This window comes from Polistes dominula, unplaced genomic scaffold, assembly GCF_049000335.1.
Source record: "Polistes dominula isolate Pdom_NZ unplaced genomic scaffold, Pdom_raw_medaka contig_18, whole genome shotgun sequence".
NCBI lineage: Eukaryota > Metazoa > Arthropoda > Insecta > Hymenoptera > Vespidae > Polistes > Polistes dominula.
In genome coordinates, this window is record NW_028301164.1 from 508334 (window position 1) to 529918 (window position 21585).

At 29.8% G+C, this 21585-nt stretch overlaps 4 protein-coding genes and 1 long non-coding RNA gene across 18 annotated transcripts in view; 2 read left to right on the forward strand and 3 right to left on the reverse strand.

Annotated features, from left to right (window-relative positions):
* Positions 1-284: 284 nt before the first annotated feature.
* LOC107071927 (transcription initiation factor TFIID subunit 6) lies at positions 285-4892 on the reverse strand. Of its 4 annotated transcripts, none has more exons than XM_089178759.1 (9): positions 4500-4892; positions 3535-3771; positions 3056-3374; positions 2549-2952; positions 2257-2460; positions 2006-2188; positions 1654-1870; positions 1028-1341; positions 285-945 (listed from the first exon to the last, which is right to left on the reverse strand). In XM_089178759.1, the coding sequence occupies exons 2-9, from the start codon at positions 3682-3684 to the stop codon at positions 850-852; spliced, it is 1887 nt and encodes a 628-aa protein (XP_089034885.1). In that variant the 5' UTR covers positions 3685-3771; positions 4500-4892; the 3' UTR covers positions 285-849. The 4 variants fall into 4 exon arrangements, with proteins under 4 accessions (XP_089034885.1, XP_089034884.1, XP_015186869.1 ...); XM_089178758.1 differs by having other exon boundaries at positions 4222-4892; XM_015331383.2 differs by having other exon boundaries at positions 1028-1329; positions 3890-4892.
* A 120-nt stretch (positions 4893-5012) lies between these two features.
* Positions 5013-6350, forward strand: LOC107071920 (uncharacterized). 3 transcript variants are annotated; one of them, XM_015331366.2, is made up of 5 exons: positions 5013-5147; positions 5349-5445; positions 5534-5656; positions 5751-5843; positions 5929-6350. In XM_015331366.2, exons 2-5 carry the CDS (start codon positions 5355-5357, stop codon positions 6180-6182), a joined length of 561 nt encoding a protein of 186 aa, XP_015186852.1. In that variant the 5' UTR covers positions 5013-5147; positions 5349-5354; the 3' UTR covers positions 6183-6350. The 3 variants fall into 3 exon arrangements, with proteins under 3 accessions (XP_015186852.1, XP_089034890.1, XP_089034891.1); XM_089178764.1 differs by having other exon boundaries at positions 5032-5112; XM_089178765.1 differs by lacking the exon at positions 5013-5147 and adding an exon at positions 5256-5273.
* On the reverse strand, positions 5845-10720 carry LOC107071922 (annexin B9). 9 transcript variants are annotated; one of them, XR_016178672.1, is made up of 9 exons: positions 10522-10682; positions 9157-9198; positions 8683-9064; positions 8452-8531; positions 8135-8381; positions 7828-8009; positions 6720-6840; positions 6503-6553; positions 5845-5975 (listed from the first exon to the last, which is right to left on the reverse strand). XR_016178672.1 is itself a non-coding variant. In XM_089178761.1 (8 exons), exons 2-7 carry the CDS (start codon positions 9184-9186, stop codon positions 6503-6505), a joined length of 972 nt encoding a protein of 323 aa, XP_089034887.1. In that variant the 5' UTR covers positions 9187-9198; positions 10522-10690; the 3' UTR covers positions 5845-5975. The 9 variants fall into 9 exon arrangements, 6 of the variants coding, with proteins under 6 accessions (XP_089034887.1, XP_015186855.1, XP_089034888.1 ...); XM_089178761.1 differs by lacking the exon at positions 6720-6840 and having other exon boundaries at positions 10522-10690; XR_016178671.1 differs by lacking the exon at positions 5845-5975 and having other exon boundaries at positions 6335-6553.
* Positions 10721-10831: 111 nt separating this feature from the next.
* Positions 10832-11500, forward strand: LOC149030475 (uncharacterized). The gene is made up of 2 exons (XR_016178673.1): positions 10832-10972; positions 11294-11500. It is a non-coding gene; the product is annotated as an uncharacterized LOC149030475 (long non-coding RNA).
* A 1036-nt stretch (positions 11501-12536) lies between these two features.
* pdm3 (POU-domain protein pdm3) overlaps positions 12537-21585 on the reverse strand; it is a 130827-nt gene continuing 121778 nt past the window's right edge. The window contains 2 exon segments of the mRNA XM_089178955.1: positions 12537-18182; positions 18974-19125. Of these exon segments, the coding sequence (XP_089035081.1) occupies positions 18061-18182; positions 18974-19125 (274 nt within the window). The 3' untranslated portion in view covers positions 12537-18060.

Consider the following 21585-nt stretch of genomic DNA (forward strand, 5'->3'; position numbering starts at 1 on the left):
GTCCAATCTTTGCTTGATTTAATTGGATTTTCAAAAGTCTTGAAACTAACGAAGTAATCGTATCAGATGGCAAATGAATTTATCAAAGGAATTCATATAATTTATATAATTTTAGATTATCACAGTACTCACACACAAAATTTCACTAATAACGAACACATTGTATAAAAACGATATTAATTATTACTAAATTTAATATTTAAGAATCTTTTTAATTATTTAAATAGATTCATTAATTTGATATATATATATATATATATATATATATATATATATATATATATATATATATATATATATTATATGTATATAGCAAATATATGTATATCAAAAGTTAATTTTTTATACAACTCTATGCACAATATATATATAAATATAGGAAATATCAGAAATATACAAAAATAATTTCTACGATTAACTGAACATGATTGCTTTACCTGATTTACATAATGTTCTCAGAGGCCTGTAAAATAACCTTTGGATGTACTATATTTAATTTTAATAATACAATAATTCTAATTTTGTCTTTATTACTGTCCCTTTGATTGAGTTTTAGAAACTTTTGTACGACACCTTCCGGCAAAGCTCATCTTTTTACACAGATTCTCATTGCTTCTCTGAAGGTTAACAGTACACGATGAACTGAAACGATCACTCATTCAAGTAATAACCATGCCTCTCATTGTTCGACTTTAATGATCCCACGAAAACTAGTTGTTTCAATGAGGTGAGACCATTGACCAATAATATTCTAATTAAAATTTTAAATTGTTGAGTATCAATGTAATAGCCGTTATTACAATCAACATGTTAAACATAACTTCAATAAACTTTCCTCAAATATAACAGTTATTCAAATGATTGTTCTTCTTCTGGACTTAATGCATGTTCTACACTTTGTTGTGTCACAAAAACACTTTGTGTCTTGTTTGTCATATTTGCTTGCTAAAAAATAATCATTTATTATAATCTAAAGTATATTTTCTAATCAGAATATTATAAAATATATAATTTTTTAATTACATACCTGCGTAATAGTTGTATTAGTGTGATTACTGTTAGGCATACACACAACAACCAACTTAGGTGCCACATTTTGCAGATGTGGTTTTTGTGAATTTACGTTATTTTGCGCAATCTTGACCTGTTGATGTTGTTGAGTCTGAGATTGTTGTATTGTACTACTATTTATATTGGATGCAGTAGGCGTTTGAGATCGTGGTTGTAAAATAACATATTTCTGACCACCAGCAGTGGTTGTATTAGCAGTTCTAGTTGTATTAAGCATTATTGTTCGTCCTGTTTGTTGTCCAGGACTTGAATTTGACACTGAAATATTTTCTAATAATAATAAGAGAAAAACAAATCATATTGTATTATTATCAGCATAAAATATTATAAATCTGATATATTTATCTGAATAATTATTATATTTTATCTTTTCCTTCTTTTTCTCTTAAATGATATTAACACGTTGACTATTACATTGGTCACTCATAATCAGTGTTGATTTTTTCAATGTTACGATTAAACATATCAAACTTACATCGCAGTCAACGTATTAAATATCATTTATCTTGATAAGAAAGGAAAATCTATAAATATTTCATGTATCAAAATGTTATTTATAATAATAATAATAACTTTAATTACCTGTTTGTACAAGAGTCTTGGTAGTGCAAGTTGGTCCTTGCTGTTGAGTAGTAGTTAATGTAGTCGTTGTAGCAGTTGATGCTAATGCTGTTGGTTGTGTTCGAGCTTTAGCTACTGCTGCGCACAATGCCGGTCCTATATAACCGTACTCCAATTTGTAGTCCTCAACATAATCTGGTGCTGATCGTACTGTTTTTAAAACAGGAGCTACCGATTTCTGAAAATTGTCAATATTTACCCTGTAACTAAAATCTTAGAAGATACAAGATAAAATAAATGTTCTTTTATTTATTATATTTTGTACTTATTTGAAAAATGATTCTCGTAAAAAATAGGTAATAAATGTACTTACTAAAAGTAATGTTTTTATGTGACCAGTACCATTTTTATCAATGCTAGATAATGATGGGGATTCAACGCATGCTTCAAGTCTATCAGAAATTAATTTCAATTTAGGTATAACCAAAGCTTTTATTACTTCTGGACCTAATTCGCATAATCCTTCAATTGCTCCATATAAAGAAGCTAAGGGTGTCTAAAAAAGAATTTATCATTAGTAATATTTATATTATATATTTATGTATATTTATAAAGTTATCTTACATCTTTATATTTAACTAAAGCATGACTGAACATGCGAGTTACTCTGGTCTGCACATTGTTCGTAGAAGTATTAAAGTTTTTGCAAATTTGCGCCAAGAGTCGAGAAGCAAAGTCTCGCAAAGCCCAATGATTATCAGCTTCTGGTCTCATACACAACTGACGTGAAACTATACAGGTAGCGACTGATGGTATTAGCTCGTGAAGCTGTAAATTAATTTCATTAGTAAATTAATAAAAAGACATATTCACATAAATAAATAAAAGTAAATTTTACATATACCAAATGACTTACATATTTTTCAAGATACAGACTTGGATTATCAAGAAGTGCTTTAACCATCCGCATTAGGTAGATAAGTAATGCAAGATGATTTTGCACGACATTAACTCGTACACCCTCTGCAATAAATGTACACATACGAGCTAACATCTCATGTAAACCTGGATCCGCAGACAATGATTGTAATGCTTCTGCTCTTCGGCCTTCATCTGAACCAACACATGCTTCAGTTATTTCCTTGTAGTATAACTGTTGTTCAACGCTTAATTCGTGTGTAGCTAATTGTTTTACGTGTACAGTTTCTACATTGCGTAATTTCTGGCTTTTTCCACCACCACCTGGTTTTCCAGCACCTATATTTTGGCTCTTATTATTTAATTTACTCGTTGGATCAACGCTTTCCAATTTTTGAGCCTCTGTTAAAAAAAAGTTATTTATGTTAGTCTTGTTCATAATGATATAAAAACAATAATAAGTAGAAATATTATTACAATTAATAAATGACAACAAATTGATTACCTTTGGATACTGGAGGTGGATTTTCTGGTATTGTTGGTTGTACTCCATCAATACAAAGCCAATGAGCACGTAAGCTAATTTCTAATGGTAATTTGGGCCATGCTTGTCCACCAGACGTAGAAATAATTTCATTCAAATCTATTTCTTTGTCTTCTACAAAATGTAATTCACGGCCTCCACCAGAAGCAAATCGAAATGGTATATGATCTTTAGAAACAAACCCATAGGTTGGTTCAATATTTCTTATTTTTAATGCATGATCTATATCATGAGTTGTAATGCGTTTACGTTTGCCATGGCTCATAAATTTTGCAGCATCCTATAAAATTATAAGAATGACATAATTCAGTTAGCATACATAAGACGTTACTTAGCTGACCCATTACATTAAATAATTAAACATTACATTAATCTAAAATTTTTTAAATTCTACATTTTCTTACACATATATAAACAATTTAATATTATTTCCTACTAACCTGTATGATTTCTTTCAGTCTGTAACTAACATCTTCAGCAATATCCTTAGCCGCTTCATCTGGAAAGTTTCCTACTCCTGCGCTTTCTGCAATGACTTTTACAGATTCTAGTGAAAAAGTTGTTCCATACATAGAATCGTTTTCACTCATTTTTGATAAATATTGATTATTACACTCCACATATGATGTTATACAATATTTATATATAACTATATTTTATTTAGCCTGTCAATAAATCTGAAATATTATTTATCATTAGCAAAGTAAAGGAAAACCTAACCTACAAATATCTACCTAATAGATATTCGTGGAATAAGATATTTGTAAAATAATTATTATGTAAAGAAGTATCTACCATTTACAAATAAACGATTTGTTTCTTTCATTTTAACATCCTTGAATCTAATATCGATGATTTTTTCCTAATTGTTAACTTAAATAAACTACTTTTAAATGTCTACATTCTATATTTCTTAAAATTATAGAAACACACGACATTTGTAAATATGTTCTTTAAACAAATTGGAGAAAAATCCTTTTTATATCAAAAAGGAATGAAATACACTTTTAGCACACAAAAAACGTGTTTTCTATCTATAAGGCAAGCACTAAACTAAATGCTAAGCAGTGATCCCAGAGACTTTAGTTCGTTTGATCGACACAGGGGCGAAAAATTATCGTACACACCGGAAAATTATCGTACGCCACCGGAAAAATTTGAATTACTGTCATTTTTCGGATGAGATTTTCAAAATCTGGAAAAAGAGTGCAATTTCCAACTTTTTCAAAGTTGACGACCTTTTTTTTTGTTTTTTTTTTTTTTTTTTTAGTTTTCAACTTCAAAATTCTATCGTAAAAACGATGAAAACGACGTACGGCAGGGAGAAAGACTTGTTCGTGTATAAAGATCGTATACAGATCATGGTGGTGCTTAGAAATTTCGATTCATTATCGGAAAATCGTACCCGTTTGCAAAATTTGATGACTAAAAAAAAAAAAAAGGGTCATCAAGTTTTCGAAATTCAAAATTAGATCGTACAGGCTGAATTTTGGATCGTACAAGGCCTCAAATTATCGTACGAATGGGATCACTGAGTATTCACGTTATTTCTAAAGTCTTCTTAGTAACAACCGGACTGTTGGTACCAGTGATCCCAGAGACTTTAGTTCGTTTGATCGACACAGGGGCGTAAAATTATCGTACGCCCCGGGAAAATTTGAAATCCGACAATTTCTCGGACGAAATTTTCAAAATGTGGAAAAAGTGTCCAAGTTCCAACTTTTTCAAAGTTGATGACCTTTTTTTTTTTGATCGAATTTTGGATCGTACAGGGCCTCAAATTATCGTACGCGTACGATAATTATCGTACGAATGGGATCACTGCCAATGAATCCTAAAGATTTTAGCTTAAACCCAATACACAAAAAAGATGGCATAAAGGCGCGTTTACATGAGATTTATTAATTAACTAATAAATTTAATGATAAAATGATATAAAGAATCTCATAAACAAAAGATATGTTCAAAGTAGTATAATTTTTACCAGCATATTTCCATTAGGATTTTGTTTTCATATTGTAATTTTTTTTTTAAACTTTTTTCATTATAATAGGTAACAATTAAATATTAAAATATATATATATTTTTATTATTTTATTTAAGTATATATATATGATTCAGCTATTTAAAATTCTGACCACAAATATTGAAACATACTGAATCATTTAATAGCATTATTGTATGAGTAAAACATTAACAGATTTTTATTAAAAACATTTTTTAATATATATATATATTTTTTTTCACTTTACAGGACAAGATGATTAAAATAAAATATATAAGCATTATTGTTCTTCTATCTGCATTTATGATAGATGCAACAATAGCAAATAATACAACACAAGATAACAGTAAAAAAAAAAAAACAATATCTAAATCTATTTAATTCAAAGCGATTTATTTACTTATATATTATTTCTATTTCTTATTGTATTTCAGATACAAATATTAATCTGCATAATAACATAATAAATAATACATATGCACATTGTGAATGTATTCAATATAATTGTGGATGTTGTCATTACTTAACATGGAACTCGATTTCATTGGAAGGATTGCGTTAGTTAAATATTTTAATACTGCTTATATATATTATTATTATATAATATATATTTATATTTAACTTATTATGTGTGAAATATATTACTTTTAGTATGCACAAATGCATCTTATTTGGACAAAGACTTGGGATTTTCTGTTACTGTTTCGTACAATGATTTAATTATAATAAATGAAACAATTTCAGGTAAATTTAGCGATAATTTCTAATTGAATAAATATATTTTCTGCATATAATACGTGTACATATACATATATACGTTTTTTTATAGCAAGAAATCCACCTCCAATTTGCTTTGGTGAATATATTATACCAAATCTAAAAGCAGAAATTTGCTTGCGTTTATATGATATAAATATAAGTAAAACAGATATTCATGGATGTTTTGAATTAGAAGCAAGACTTATAAGAATTAAAATATTACCAATACAGTTGGGTTGTTTCGATACTAAAATGAATACAGTGAAAATAATAAATGAAACAGAAAATATGATACATAAAGGTCCTGTCGTAATAATGGTATAATTTTATAACGTTTCATATTGTAAACTACAAATATTGTTATATGATACTATTCAAAATATTTGTGGTATAATATTATCCTGTTAATATAATGTATGTCAATTATTTTGTTTTGTATTTTAACAAAATTGTTCTATTTTGTATAAATAAAATGATTATATTTCGTATCAATATATTTGTATTATTTGCAATTCAAGTATTGATCAATAATAATATTATTAAACATTAAAAAAGTATTCCTTATAATATACACATTGATTTTTATATAAAATGAAATAAAAAAGTAAATTGTTTTAAATATATAAATTGAATAAATAATCTACCTAGTTCAGCATTGCGATCAGAAGCTTTTTCCATTCGGCAGCACAATCATTCTGGAAAAAAGAATAAGTGAATATCTTATTGGTAAAAGAATACGATTATAACAAGTAAATATCAAATGATTTATATATTTAATTAGGCACACGTGCATATTTATTAAACAAATAATATAGATAAGTAATATTACATTGATAGCGTGATACGCAAATGATTAAATACTTAAAATAAAGGATGCATGAGATTGATTATCTCTCTCGGATAAGAAGAAAGGTCACCGTGTAATTTGTCATTAATTCAAAAGTGCGATCAGAAGCCGTTTAAAGTCTTCGCTGCAGTCGTTCTGTAAACGTAAAAGAAAGAATTTTTGGAACTAAATTATAGTTTGCGTTAATATAGAAGCAATCGTGCGCGAATATTTGTACTATATAATCATTCTTTTATATATATATATAAAAATATATGTATATATATATATATGTAAAGAAATGTATACCACACGCCAAAGTATACATTTGCATGCATGCTCGAAAAAATAAATTGCAATTAGTATACTTGGTTAATTTACACACATGTAAATGTTTATATTAATTATATATATATATATATTATTATTAATCGACACAACCCTTTTGTTACAATTACATTTTCATTTATCGAAGCCCCTAATTGTAAGAAAGCTATAAATCGGATAACGTAATGATCGAATACTAATCGACAGATTTATAAAGTAACGACAAATTTGGAAACACATTTTTTTCATAATAAATTATAACCCTTATCTTGTAAGACTTCGATAATTCCTTTCTTTTGAAAAGTTCGTATAATATCATTTTAGATAACGCAGAACAGCATGATCTATAAATGGGATTGTCTGCATTTTATTCAACGAAAAAAGAAAAAAAGGGAATTTAAAAAACTATTTGAACAAACGCACACATATCAAATCATATTCACCCTCTCGATCGTGATAATAATATATTGAGAAGATATTAATGAACTTTCTAAAAAAGTTCAGAACAAAAAATCATTACGTATCATCCATAGTATTAAAATACGATTTAAAAAGCAAGAAATAGTTGTTGAACGATCGGAACGTTTTCATCCGAGTAGGGCAAGCAAGAGTCTCTTGTAGTCACCGGAAGTGTCATCCTGAAATTTATGGAAATTTATGGGAAGGTAGGATATAACGCGAGTGAGAATGTTAAAAAGAAAAGAAAGAAACAATATATGTATATAAATGAAATTGATGCAATGACAACGAATACTATGCGGTTATACATATATATATATATGTATCATTGTCATTTAACAAGATCGATCAACTTACATCAATGTCACCTGCAAGCGATGTTCCATAAATCTTTTGATAATCATCCTTGATGTCACCCAAATCAATTTCTGATCTAGCTACTATTATCCGTATTAAAGTTGAATCAGTCGTACCAATTCCACTCATAGCTTTGTGTAGTCTTTCTGCAAAGTATGCAGTTTTGTCTCGAGCGCATTTCACTACAAATTAGAAAAAGAATAAATTTTTTCTTTAATTTATAAAGGAAATATTTTTATTTTTTATATATTTTTTTTTAATTTGAATTCCATGCAAATTTATTCAATTAATTTTCATATTTTCTTACCAACTGCAAGATAACCATCTTCGAGAGAACCTGAAAATTCTTGCTTGATAGCTTCTTCCAAGGAATGGCCAGCAAGGCGTTCGTATTCTTTAAAAATTTGTCTTAATTGTGGGAAACTTCTTGTAATCAGTACAGCGTTAAATGTACTCTCATCAGTTCCCCATTGTTCTTCACCAGCAGATAATAATTTTTCTGCATCCTCTGTTGCAGCTGCTAAGTCGACTTCTGAACTTTCATCTCTGTTTGCCTAAAATAATATTGATTTTATATTAATTTCAATTCATATTTCTTAATTTCATTTCATAAATTATACTTACGCATGATAGTGAAACCAAGAGCCTCTTGAAATGACCGGAAGTATCACTTTTGAGGTCATCTTCCAATTCAGATCCATATACTGTGAATAATAATTGACTTTTATTACATCAGTAACATTATTTGATCTACATTTCTTGTCTTAATCATATATATATATATATAATTTGAATTATTTATGAGAAAACAAAACCTTTATCGGTTAAAATATATTATAAAAGAAAAAAGCTTACACTCTTTGTAAACAGCAGCTATCGTTTTGACGCCATAATTGCTAAGAGATGCGAGAACTTCAATGAGTGCACCTTCGTCCGTACCCATACCAGAAATTGCATCGTGCAATTCTTTGGCATAAAATTCTGGTAGAGGTGTCATTAAGGCGACAATAGCTTTTTCAAAATTCCCGCCAAGTTCGGACTTCAATTCGGAGATTAGATCTTTGCCATACATTGTTTTAAATTTCTCCGCAATTTCCATTCGTTGAACAATTCCGCGATGAGCAAGGACATCAATAATTGCTTGTTCATCGGTACCAAAACCCTTCATCGCTGTTCTTAACAGAGCTGCATCTTCCTCGGCGTTGAAAGGATCAGCCGGGTAAACGGTTGGCGTGCACTGTGTTAATGAGAGGGAAATTACAAAATATTCTTTTGTATATACCGAACTTTGTTCGTTTTTTTGTCGTGTTTATATGAATAAATACATACCTGTACGTGATAATACTGAGTGGGAGACATTTCTTCTTTTATCTTTAAAAAAACAAAACATCAATGTTCAATTTAACGTATTATATTTTATATATTATTATTTTAAAATATATGTAAGGAATTTATGCAAATTGAGCTTTCCGCGACAAGGTGTGTAAATTATTAATAAACTACTTTAATTATGTATTATCTAACGATGTAAGGAATATACAATTTGTCGTATTTCATGTAACACGACATACCGGATACTATCGATTGACTCATCCTATTTCATAATTATGAGGGCGAGGTAGAATGTTAGTAAATATCTATGTCAGTACGTTTTACAATGCACGCAAGGTTATCGATCTTTTCAATTTAAATCAAATGAAAATACATATAAAAATAAAGAAAATAATTAACAAATAGATAGAACGATAATTAAATATCGATTAATATGAAATATGAAACGTAGTAGGTAATTAAAAAAGAGACGCCATTTTGGTTCTTTTCGATCAGAACAGAATAAAAATGCTATTTACGAGTACAGTATTCGAAAAGGAAAAACTATAAAAATGTCATTAAATTGTAGATCGATCAAATAATTAAAAATAAAGTATTATTATTTGGGCGTAACTTCTTTACCTTTTCTTTCGTAATAAAATGAAAGACGTAATATTTGCCGAGCACCTTTACCGGTATCAACTTGTTCTACTAAGTGACTTGGTTGCTATGTGTGCTTCTTACGGTATACTGAAACCCTGGACCAACTGTAGAAAGTGGGGAGGGATTGTACGAAGAAGAGGAGGAATAAAATATGCGGCAGTGATGTGAAAAGGAATTCATAAAAGCCGACGACGATTCGTCAGACTTATTCAATGAAAAATACACCGTGTATTACTTAATTGCATTGGTATGTTTTCTTTTTTTTTTTTATCAAGCATTGTTTTAAAGATATTTTAAGAAATGAGAGTTAAGTTGAGTTTGAACTAAATTAATATTAAATTATCAACATATTTATGATACTTTGTTAATCTGTAAATCTATTTTTAAAACATGACGTCTGTTTCAATAATATAATAACATCATTGTTTGCAAATGGAAAACTGTTAATACATAACTAAGAGTCTTTAATATTTTCAAGATTAATTACATATCGATATCAAGATTTAAATTGTAGTATATAAAGTAATAAATAAACGTTAAAGCAAACCAGATAAGTAATAAACTTATCTAATTTTTTATTGCAATTTGAAACATATCATTGTTATAATTTAAATAGTCCTAAAAAAATGATTTCATGAAACAGTAAAAAGAAAAAACAGAGAATGCGTAGTAGAATAAACAATTTAAGATAGTGATATTAAAACAACTATTTGTGTTCACCTGCAATACCTTCCGGGTAATCGATAAATGAAGACCTTAGAACAGCAGATAGAATTCGAAGTTAACTTGCTGTGTTTTAAAGGAATGAACGATACTCAACGATGAGCTGGCAGAGACTGAACCACAAAACTGAGACTGAACATCTCGATTAGAAATGTGAACGGAATGAAAGGAGGAGGAAAAAGGAAGGAGGAGGAAGAAAAAAAGAGGAAGAGAGAGGAAAGATGATAGAGGAGAGAGGATAGGAAGAAAGAGAGAGAAGGAATTGTCGTTCACAACAACACAACTACGACGTAACTTTTGTCGATGACGTAAAGGAAGAGCCACGTTTCAAGTTAAAGAGAGAAAAAGAGAAGGTGTGCGCATATATATGTGTGAGAGGAACGAGTCGACGCCCTGGCATATTCGTCGAACCATCATCGATTAGGATTTGCAAGAAAATCAGGACAAGGTGATCGCATGATTCATTCAATTAGAAAAAGGAAGACAGAGAATGAAAAAGTAGTAAGACATGATATTGTATAGGAAAAGAGAAAGAGAATAGTAACTTATATATATATATATAAAGGAATAGAGATGAGGAAGAGAATAGCGAACAAGTGACGTAATTTTACATTCAAAAAAACCGCGCTAGTTGTTCTATGACTCAGACTTTTTTAGCATATTAATGCGGTTAATACATATATATATATAAATATGTTTGTGTTAGATAAACGAATGATTTGTTCTTTGATACAAAAAATTTGTATTTTATAATTCTATTCATTTTCAGAAATTAACGCCTCTACCAAAATAGATCATTAGTCATTAAATATGCTATCTTCGTGACTTGAGCGTCATTTGAGTCATCATTTAATAACGTAATGCTTGTGACGTGATAATTCGTGACACGTAAAATACGTACAAAAATGACAAACAGAATATATAAGTATATGAAATCATATGTAAGATGCACGTATGAATAAATCATTACAAGGAATTATTTTATTAACTGCATCGAATTCTTTTTCAATTATTTGTTTTCAATACATAATATTCTATTTTAAAATATATTTTAAACCATTACTCATGTAATGGTAAATATAATTAATATTCACATAAGCACACATTTTAAATGGATAATGCGAGTTATTTTGATTATATTTATAAATTCCTTTAAATCTTCCTTACCGACTGTTTCTTACTGACTGATTTTTACTAATACTAATGACTTTACTGACAGTAAATATAAGCAAAATAACGAATTTAAATACTCATATGATTTACAATGGTATGATTATCTTTCTTTAGAGTTGACGTTATAAAAAATACTACTAAATAAGTAGTAACAAGATTTTTAATTTGAGATAATCGATTGTAAAGGATTAATAAAAAGAACACGATAAAAAAATTAAACTACCAGATAACGCGAGTGATTTTAAATGTATATACAGTAATCTAAATCTAATCAATATGTTAAAATATTTGTATATTTTATCGTTCGTAAATAACCGAATTTAAACGTTTCAAACTCATAGATAAAAAGAAAATATCTATTTTGTCAACAGATGGTACAATCAAATTCTAATGACTTGTTCCCTGGAAGAGAAGAGGCAGCTTATTCCAACTTTCGTCTATGGGAATCCACTGGATCTGTGATGATAACTTACATATACAGTCCTTACTTGTGCACGTATACAAAAATTCACATCTTGATGATAATTCTCTGCATCGGTATAATAGACTACTCTATTATCGAATGGATAGGTAAAACAAAATCAATTGTTATAAACGAGAAGACAGATTTCGAATTGGTTGTTGATAACGAAGTAACAGGATAATAACTCGTTCAAACGAATTTATAATAATGAAAGTAATTATATATGACTTCTCTGTGTGCAGGAAAAAAAGAAAAAATAAATTAACCAGTATATATATATATATATTCTTTTGTATGATGGAAAGATAAATTAAAAAATAAGAATGATGGATTGAATAATTAAGGTAACAAAATGAAAGAGAGACATAATCATATGTAATTTGTACCACAATATATGTTTTTTATTTTATTCTTGTGGACACCTACTAGATTTTACACAGGTATTCGCTTAACGGCTAAGATTTTTTTTTTCTGATTTCCTTTTAAATACGTAGTTTTTAATGTTACATTGTGTGTCCGTGTTTGCTGTACGTGTTAACGGTGTGTCCCGTGTGTTCATGTATCTTATTTTTTGTTTTTTGTTTTTTTTTTTCATTATGTTTTTCGTCTAAATTGCTAACATTCAAGCTAAAGCTACGGCTTGCTTAATTTAATTGTATACTTCTTGTGTGCTTAATCATCGACTTGTGTGTGTTATTTTTTTTTATTTTATTTTATTTTATTTTATTTTTTATTTACTGTGCATCGAGGGCCAACGGACTAACGTCATATTTTGCGAAAACGACGTCGCGTCAAATGAGATCGATTGAAATAAATCAAACAAATCTCTAACGTCACATCCGCTGATAAAGAAAAGCGTACGATCCCGCGTTTAGGAAAAATCCTGGTATTATATTTTATTAACTGTTTTTCTCTTTCTCTCTATCTCTCTCTCTCTCTCTCTCTCTCTCTTTCTCTTTCTTTTATTTTATTATTTTTAATAATAATTCTTTGCCTTTATTTTCTCGTATTTATTCTTCTTATTTCTCTTTCTTCGTGTGTGTATGTGCTTTTTTTTCTTCCTTTTTACTTCTTCTTCTTCTTCATTTCTATACCTTTAGTTAACCCCCCCCCCCAATTCCATCCTTGATCTATTATTTTCCTATGACGTTACGATTTCGCTACGACATTTTGTTCCCATAGCTGTAAAATTTCGATTATTCATCTTTCGCATGGTGTACCCATGGTGTGTATGTACCTTATTTCGTGATTATTTTTGTCCTTTTTCCCATTCATTCCATCTTGTTCTTCACCTTAAGTTCTTCTTCTTCTTTTTCTTCTTCTTCTACATCTTACCCTTTACATTTGTTCTTTCCCTCTCGTCCTTTAACGAATCCACGTAATTGCTGATTGTATCGCGTAATAACTAGCTTAGTCTGTGTGTGTTTCTCGTATATACATATCAAGTGTAGTTTTTTAATTCGCAGTACAGTTAATATTTAATGTGTGTGTGTGTTGTTTATTTTTTCTTTTTTTTTTTTTTGTTATTATTTTATAAAACGTAATAGGAACTTTGGTTTCTCTGGGCGATGTTTCAGGGACAGTTTCCTCTTCGATATTGGATAACAGCGATGCGAGTTTTCGACCAAAAGGAAGAATTTTTTTTGTTAACATCCTGATCAACTTCGTTATATCCTTATTTTATTTTGTCACTTGTTTTTTTTTTTTTTCTAACTTTCCATCTTATCCCAGAATTATTATTATCCTTATAAGATTTTCCCTTTTTGGTTTGTTTGTTTGTTTGTTTGATGTTGTTCTTTTCATTCTAATTTTTGTATTATTATTATTATTTTTATTGGTAAATTTACAAACGTCATATTACATTTGGAACGATGATGTATGCGCGTAATGTAAAAAAAAAAAAAAAAAAATGTCTTTTTTATTAGCGTAAAGAGCGAGGAAAATTTCGTAATATTAATTCTCTCTTTTTAGGTAGATAATATTTATTTTATTTTTACATTTATTTCTTTTATATCTTTTTTTTTTTTTTTATTATTTCTTGTTCGTTTTCTACTTGGAAACTGCTATGAAACATTCGCCCGTGGATCTATGATTTTTTTTTATGTTATTATTTCATTTTTTTTTTCCTTAGGAATATGACACTCACGGATACAGTTTCACATGATTTTTTTTTTGTTTTCTTTTACTTTGCTTAATACTCGCGTTTTTTTTTTTATATTTCCGCAATAATCTATTGAATATCGATTTCACGAAGAAAATACACATGATTCCTAATTCGTTATACCTTTCCTTTTGGACGTGCGTCCTTCCGATTTCCCATCCCTCAATGCCCACAAACCCATCATTACTACACCACACGCAGCTCGCCTAACAGATTAATTAAAAATCCTTTTTTTTTTATTTCTCTGTCTCTTTCCTGTTCTCTCTCTCTCTCTCTCTCTCTCTCTCTCTCTCTCCATCTATCTTTCTCTTTGTCTCTCTTTATACGCGTAACAAAATTTAATAACCGGAATATCTCTGTACAAACGTTTTTTCTTTTTCATTTTGTTATTTTTTTATTTTTTATCTCTTTTATTTTTTTATCAAAAAGGATAACATACGATTTCCTCAATTTATCCCAAGCCCCATCCCTTTTTAACAAACCCCCTGGCCCACTTAGAATTGATCAAAATTTTGAATTTTGAATTTGTTTTAATAAACCCCGTCCCACCCCTTTATTCACGTATTAGCCTTCCCCCTTTACACCACACACTTTTCATTCGCTCGCCATTCCACTCCTCTTAATTTATGATACAACTCTTTAGGAACAGATTACTTTGCTCGTCGGCACTCTTAATAATTATATAAGATCTTAATAATAATCTCCCTATTTTTTTTTCCCCTTCTTCTTCTTCTTCTTCCTTCTTCGTTTCATTCCTCTTTATTTTTATTTATTTATTTATTAATTCTTTTGCTGTCTCTCGAAACACATTGCGCTGGACACATCTCGACGATCTATCATCCTTCTTCATTTTCTTCCATCTTCTTGTTGTGTTATGTTTAAGTTAGTCGTTTTTAGAAGTATACTTTAACCATGTCAATTAACTTCGCACAAAATTCAGCTATTTAATAGCCTACGATAATTATTAAAAGTTTTTATATCTTAAATATTACAACGCTTATAATCGATAATCTTAATATATGTACACGGGGCTAAACCACTTGAAATCGCGCACCTAACTAATATTTATTATTATTATTATTATTATTATTATTATTATTATTATTATTATTATTATTAATATTAATATTAATATTATTATTATTATTATAATTATTATTATTAATTATTATTATTAATTATTATTATATTTATTTATCTTCGATCGATTCTCTCTCAAAGTTTATTCACGTAATTAGTTGAATAATTATATCGGTAGTAAATAGTCCATTATTATAGTGAAGGTATCATCTCACGTTATCCCTTATCTATTTTTCATTCATTTTTTTTTCTCCTTGCTTTTTCATATCCATTTCTCTTTTTCCCCTTCTTCCTTCCTTCCTTCCCCTCTCTCGTATTATTAGAAGAAAGAATGATTAGTTTATTATGGCTTTTCGCTATTTAAATTATCACGTTTAATGCGAACAAAAATTGTGTCAAGTTTTCATCATCGATTACGTTTTTCTTTTTTCTTTCTTAAAGCTTTCGATCTCGTTCCCTTTTTCATATATATATATATATATATCGTATTATTTAATTATTTATTTTAAAATTCGATACACAAATAATGATGTTCATATTTGGCGGGGAGAGATTATAATAAACAATATCTCGAAAAAAAGTTGATTGTTGCATCGATTTACTATGTATGTACGTATTTATGAGACATATATATATTTAATTTGAGCGTGTAGAAATCCTGCAGTTTGTAATATTACATACGCGAATGATGATCTTGTGAACGCTTCGATTTTAATTACGAGGCTAAGTACACGAAGCAAGGATTAATGCTATCATTCAAAATTAATTTGAAAATTATTCTTTAAACAATGACCCAGTCTCGTTTCCATATAGAAATAAAAAATTAGAAAATTTCTCTGTGCATTCATGTGTGTGTGTGTGTGTGTGTGGGTATACGGTGTCCACGCGCGTCTATGTTAGTATGTGACTTTTGAGAAACGAGATCGCGTTTGAATGATTTGTTATCTCATTATCATCTTACTTTTGAAACGATCACGGACTAGTTTTATTTGATTTGTTTGTTGGTTTGTTTGTTTGTTTGTTTTTTTTTTTTTAATTATTTTTTGCGCAAATCTTCGAACCTTCATATGTCACACAAGTTTGAGAAGCGAAGGTGTTTTTTTACACGTCCACGTGGTATTATGAATTTCTTTTTTTTCTTCTTCGTTTGATTTTTTTTTCTTTCTTTCTTTCTTTCTTTTTTTTACGCGTCTTTTATACTCTCAACGTCGCGTTTTATTGCATTAGTTAATTCGCTATGTAAAACAACCATGTAAAACATTTCGTATGGTACATTGAGAACATCGAAGGTTTTTTCACTTTTTCCTTTCTTTTTTTATGCCAATGAATGATTGAGTTCATTATTGGGATCGATTATCTTCCATGGTTTCTCATCAAGATTGAATATCTTAGAAATCTTTATTGCATCCGGTTATTAATCAAGTAATAATAATAGTCGTAATGATTAATCTTTATATATATATATTTTTTTTTATTATTTTTTGTTTTAAAGGATATTTTAAAATATTCAATCAAATCGATTTAACATAAGTTCTGGTACTATCTGTTCTCTCTCTCTCTCTCTCTCTCTTTCTTCTTTTTTATTTACAATTTATTCGAAACATATAAAAGTCATGCTCGGTTTTTTTATTTTTTGCCCCATGGAACATGTCAACCTATTATCAAGTTCTTTTTAATAGGAAATCGATTTTGATGAGAACCAGATTTTGAAGATAATCTTTTTCATTTGGTAACATAGTTTAATCGATTCGTGGAGTATTATCAACGATAGATTATTCTCATTGAAATTATCATAAGTTGGTAATAAAGATTTCTTTTTTAAAATGAATTAGAGAACAATAAAAAGGGAAAAGTAAATTTTTCGATTTGTTTGCAAACGAAAAAAGAAGAAAAAAAAAAGGAAGAAAGAAAAAGAGAAACAAATTCAACAAAAAGTATAACATCTTTTTTTGTTTCGTTTCATTTCTCCTTTTAACTTTCGAAAAATGTTCACGAGCAGGACTATAAAAGCTAATTTACAGATTTAGATCTTTCGTATACTCTCTGCGATCACATTGTCCTTAAGGACTTAGTTTCTTATTTTATTTTATTTTATTTTATTATTTTAATTATTCACTTTTCGCTGCGCTTTTCGTTCAGTTTCGGATCGTCGTGGGCCAGGATCGACTCGATGACGTTGCAATTTTTGTTTCTTTTTTTTTCTCGTTAAAAAAAGAGTTGGACCGAGACGAGATCGTAATATCGATGAATAACAGTCTTGAAAGAATTTTTTTGTTTCTTTTTTTAAGTGAGATCACTCGTCGATCATTGACACGAGGAACGAAACTGAACGATTATAAAAGTACTTCGTTATCTTTTTGAGAATAAAAATGTTTAGAAGGGATCGATCAATCGATCGATATATTTCTTTTCTTTTCTTTTTTTTTTTTTTTAAGAATAATAAATTCATTTCCTTCTAATCCTTCCGCAAATTTTTATTCTCACAAAAGCATTAACGATCCTTGAAATTCAACAAACTAGCTTCGTTCTCGGAGACATCGAAACATCCTCGAAGCGATTCTTCTTCATCATCTTCATCTTCATCTTTATCTTCTTCTTCTTTTTCTTCTTCATCTTTCTCACTGATTATTTCCATAGATGATCATCGATCAACGTCGATTTATTCGATCCCCTTCATCATTCTCGCTGTATTTTTTAACGATTGTCTTTTATTGCAGAACCAAATTCTAATAACTTCTCTGTCGTATCCTAAACGATGTGCTAGCGTTGTAATCTCGGTACCTAAGAACAGATACAAATACAAATTATTTATCTAATTTTATCCCAGTTGATATAATAGAAACAACAATTCTTATTATTCATTATTTTCTTCGTTAACCCTTTGACTGTGGTGCGCTTTCGAACCAATCCATTAATATGAACGGCGCTATTTTTGCATATCAGTCTCTGCGACTGTTTTTCCATTGACTACTGACCAAAATAGATAATAATGACAAATATAATAAAAATATGAATTATTCTTAATTTTTTTTAAACTAATTTTTTAAGCTATTTTAATTTACTTTATTTATTTTGTGCATTCCTTCAATAATAATCGGTAATTTAAATATAAAAGAAAAAAAATACAAAATTTATAATGTAACACAGAGTATAATAACTTCAACAGAATATTTGAATAATTTTTACCTAATTAAAAAAATAATAAAATGATAATGAACGAATAAAGATAATAAAATGAAAATAGACGAATTTCAAATATAAAAGCAATTGACTAAATGACATTGAAATAATTTCCAATATTTAGTTGCTATGTTACATACCATAATAAATAGTAAAAAAATACAGAGGGCCTATATACATTTACGCCTTTCGTGTATATATATAGATTTGTGAGAGCGTATATATACGCCTTTAGCAGTCAAAGGGTTAAATTATTAACAGTTAAAACTTTATACTCATGGTGATATAAATAAAAGAAAACAACAAAATGTATTGCAAAATTTGCTATTCAATTTGCGAGTAGAAGAATTAATTATCTATTATTTTGTATTATTTATTTAATGAATTCTCACCGTTGGGATGTGTATTTCTGTCGAAATGAGCGTTGAGCAATTCCAAAGCCTGAGGTGTGAAGGACGTCCGTCTCTTCCTCTTTTTGGTTGGTTCGACTCCGATGAAGTCCGTGAGATGATTCACTCCGCTCTTGTACCTGCAATCACGCGCACTGCTCTCGCTCAAATTCTGTAAAATCGTCTTCTCCTTTCCTATCTAACGCGATAAAATCGTTCGAACGAATTTACTATTAAATATATATATATTATACTCTATCATTTTATCATTATTATTCATATCATTGCAATTTTCCGTATCAATTTGCGTATCATTCGACAATGAATAAATTTATTCAACATTTGAACAAGTTCGAAAGATTTTTTTGCAAATGATCAATTTTATCATAAAATATTTTTCGATGAAATCGATTATTTATTTATTTATTAACGAGAAGCATCATTTTAATGCATAATCTGAATGAATGATATTGAGAAAAGAGAATAGAAAAGAGAAAATTCTAAAAGATGCTCAATAAAGTATTTTACAGATATGATATTGATTTAAATGATATTGAATTATTACTTCGCAATGCAATCATGTATATAAGATAAATAAATATAAATCATATCAATCGGTTATGTCCGAAGAAAATGTAGGATAATACTTTAAATAATCGACTTTATCGAGAAATCCCTATAAATAAATCTAGCGTATAATAGATTTACGTGAAAAAAAAGTGTAAACTTTAAAAAATGGAGAATATATATGTATGTGTCTTCGTATATTTGAAAGTTAATTCGCGTAAAAAGCATTTGTTTCGGGATCGTTAAAACATCCTTCATCTCTCGTCTTTGCTTAACTGGTTTTATTTTATTTTTTTTTTTTATCTTTCACCCGTTGTTTTATTTTCGTTGATGTTCTTTTTTCTCGATCCTATGGAAAACAGTCACAAAACCGTAGAAAAACTTTTTCGACCAGTCAACGAGAGACACTCAGTGACCCCCCTCAAGCTTGTTGAGAGAGATAAATAAAGTTAGCGATCGCGAATGAACGGGTGAATTGAAGTACGGGAAAACAGTCGTAAACAGGGATGGATATCCTCCTCTTCCTCCTCCTCCTCCTCCTTCTCCTCCTGTATAGTTAAATGGTATTACGGAATTATTAAAAATGTCACGCGATTTGGATGGCAAACAGACCAATATACGACGAGATAGAAGTTAAGTGTAAAAAAAAAAAAAGATAAAAAAAAACAACTTTATGAAATGTCTCGGAATACTTTGCGAGAGAAACAATAACTCGTATTTATTTCTCCAACATTTTTTGACACCGATTACACGTGTGTGTGTGTGTGTGTGTGTGGTATGCGTAAGTGTGTTCCCCGGTGATTACGAAATATGTTAATTATAGGTAAAACATTAACGTAAGAAATAAAAAGATTTTATCACGATTTCTCTTTCTCTTTGTACATTTTAACGAGAATGAAGAAAATAATAGTACAACAACAGGCAACAAAATTGTCACGTGCAAGACTTGGCACGACAAATTTTCTCTCCAACGAAACGACAAAAATTTATGTTTTTAATTTAAACTCTGAATGACCATCGGAGTCGTGGACCGAAAGAGAAAAAGTGCACCCTCTCCCTCTCTTCCTCTCTCCCTGTCTGTCTGTGTCGTAGTCCTTAGACGTCGTGTCTTTGTCGGATCTTATATCCTCGTCCTTGTCCCCCCTACACTAGCACCTCCTTTGAAACGGGGTTAAAGGCCATTAGCATCGCCCGGTGATATTTCGTCGAATTCGCGAAAACAATATGCTAATGGAGAACGCGTCTGTTCTCTCCTGCGAGAGTCGGAACGATTCCAATGGGGTAGTGGAGAGTTGTCGGGGTAGAGGGGAGAAGAGAACAGAGTGCTGCCAAGGAAGACGAAGAAGGATATTCCAGGAGGTTTGCGGGCTGAATCGGTTAAGAACGTGCCGTAGTTTCCGTGGTGGCTTTACTTTTCGCGTGGGTGTAAGTGAGAAACAACGAGAGAAATAAAGAAGGAAAGAAAGAAAGAAAGAAAGTGAGTAAGTAAGAGAAAGAAAAAAGGTAAAGAAGAAGAAGAAGAAGAAGAAGAAGAAAAAGACGATGAAAAAGGACAGTTGATTCTTGTCGGTGTATGTCTGTGCGCTTAAAAGAAAGAGAGAGAGAGAGAGAGAGAGAGAGAGAGTAGAAGGGAGGTTTGCTGCAGGAGGAGAGGTACATCAGAAACCTGATTTTAATTAGTCCACAGTTTAATTACTCGGCAGATAAATCGTGCACGTGCACCGCATAAACTAGCCGCTTTCATTTTTCCCGGACTGCGATGGCGATGGTGGCGGCAACGGCAACGGCAACAGCAACGGCAACGGCAACAGCAACGGCAACGGCAACGGCAACGGTGGCCGTCGCTAGCGCGCTTAGTTTCTACGTTGAGAGAATGCGAGATGGGTCATTGTTGCTGTGTTTTCTGTCATGACAAGAAAAATGACCAAAGGCATAGAGAAGAAACTTCCTTCTATCTCTTTCCCAAGTTTGTCTTTTTCATTCTAACTTCAGTGATACAGCTATAATTGAGTGGATCTTTGGAAGTACTAGGTTCTTTTTATCCTCCT